Source organism: Frankliniella occidentalis, unplaced genomic scaffold (genome assembly GCF_000697945.3).
Source record: "Frankliniella occidentalis isolate FOCC.00 unplaced genomic scaffold, Focc_3.1 Scaffold13, whole genome shotgun sequence".
Lineage (NCBI taxonomy): Eukaryota > Metazoa > Arthropoda > Insecta > Thysanoptera > Thripidae > Frankliniella > Frankliniella occidentalis.
The window spans coordinates 748,988-750,934 of record NW_026267143.1 but is presented as its reverse complement, the minus strand read 5'-3'; the positions used below and the strand labels follow the sequence as shown (position 1 = coordinate 750,934).

Sequence of the window (1,947 nt, the reverse complement as noted above, 5' to 3'; positions counted from 1 at the left end):
ATCCCTTTCTCTCTCAGCCCCGCACTGCTGTAAAGCAACAGAAGCGCTCATAACTAAATAACACAGCAGACGGAGCCAGCCGCCTATGGGCAGAAAGACAAAGCGCGAGGGGGTTGAATGGGGAGGCGCAAAGAAACATGATCAACCTGGGGACCGCTATTGGCGAGGGGCAGGAACGGGTGTCGCGTTCGCGTCGCGCCGAAATGGAGTTGCCCGCGGAAGCTCGCGCAACGACGTTTGGGTTGTTCTTTTTGTGCGTGCAGCGGGAGGACGTTCCTCACGCGCCAAAGGCAGTCACAAAAGGCGGATGACACGCGCACCCGCAAGCAGGCACGCACGCGCACGCACACGCACACACACACACACACACGCACGCGCGCACACACACACACACACACACACACACACACGGGTAATTGGACTAAAGCGGGCCAAAAGGCACGCTCCCCTCCCTGGCGCGCAGCCCCCCTCCCGCCCTCGCCGGCACACGCCAAAGGCACGCCGACACTGCTGCCTGCGCCTCGCCTCTCCTTGCTACCCCCCAATCTAACATGAAAGAGGAGGAAAATAAAAAGTCGCCAGCCATAGCGTCACGAGTTGACTCACCTTCGATGAGCTGATCCACCATGGCGAACACGTGGGCGTTGGCCTCGTCCGTCATGACCCAGCCGCCCGTGGTCATCTCCAGGCGGCCCTCCTCCAGCAGCTTCTTGACGGCGTGGCGCTTGGACGGGTGCGCGCTGAGGGACACAGACAGAGCAAATAACAATCAGAAAACACAAAAGGTGACAAGTCCTTCCTTTTAAAGGCACTAAAGGTGTAGTGCCCTTACAAAAGGACTATAACACATAACAGGCAAAGGCACTAACTTTTCGTGCCATTGGGGCTCTTTATAGTGCCGTTAAAAAGGCACAACACTGAAAATTGCTGTAGCGCCGGCCCCTGGAAAGGCACGACTTTGATTTTTCAGTGCATACGATTACTATTTCCAGGTTTTGTCGGTTGCAGCGACGCGCTGCTGCTTGGCTGAACCACGCGGTCTCAACCACTTATTCTGATTGTACGGCGGTATGAAAACGCGTCTCCGCGGTGCGGGGCGAGGATGGATGTGAAAAGAGGGGGTGGGGGGAAGTGATGAAGAGGGCGGTGCACAGCGGGCCTCCGCCGCACTCTCAACGCAGACAATAAACAGAATTAAAAAGAACCGTAAATACAACGGAGGAGCACAAAATAGCAACAAATCATTTTAATTCCTTCTGATGCTGTTTTTCGCTCCTAAAGCAATAATTGTCTAATTGGTCCTATCCTTGGTGGTCGAAAAATAAGTTGTGAAGGGGCTCAACGCAACAGCCCAACTGTTAAATTCTTGCAAAGCAAATGGTTTAGCAGAAGCTTTGCACATTGCAAAGCACGGTGAAAAAGGCCGTCTTGCAGAATCGGAGCTTTACCCATCCTCTCCACTGCCTGCAGGATGGGTCCTTTCCTGGAACACCGGTCAATCTGCTTGAAAACGGGAGCGCGCCTTTTTGGAAACCGGTGGTCTTTGCTTGGAAACTGAGCAATCTGCATGAAAATAACATTTTTGCTTGGAGCGAGATCATTTGTAATTGCGAAGCACTGCTTTGAAATAGCGAAGCACTGCTTTGAAATAGCGAAGCACTGCTTTGAAATAGCGAAGCACTGTTTTGCAGTTGCGAAGGACTGCGAAGCTATTGCGAAGCACTGCGAAACTATTGCTTTGATTGAAAAGACGCGAAGTATCCGTTCTCTCCGCAGCCCTACAGACCACGTGGACTTTTGACCTCGCCTTGTCGCACTACGCTCGCGGCAGTGCAGCGGGCTGGTCAAGGTTTAAACATCCCTGGCTCCGCCGTTAACACTCGTGTAGGTCGGTTGCGCACACAGGGAGTGGAGTGTTGGTCCGGGTAGGGCCTGGGCCGGGGGGAG

The 1,947-nt window shown here is 53.8% G+C and overlaps 1 protein-coding gene across 1 annotated transcript in view; it reads right to left on the bottom strand.

Moving 5' to 3' along the window:
• The window catches only part of LOC113217643 (alpha-mannosidase 2), a 225,973-nt gene that overhangs the window by 20,327 nt on the left and 203,699 nt on the right, over positions 1–1,947 (bottom strand). The window contains exon 6 of the mRNA XM_052263590.1: positions 607–740. Within this exon, the coding sequence (XP_052119550.1) occupies positions 607–740 (134 nt within the window). The remainder of the gene's footprint in view (positions 1–606; positions 741–1,947) is intronic.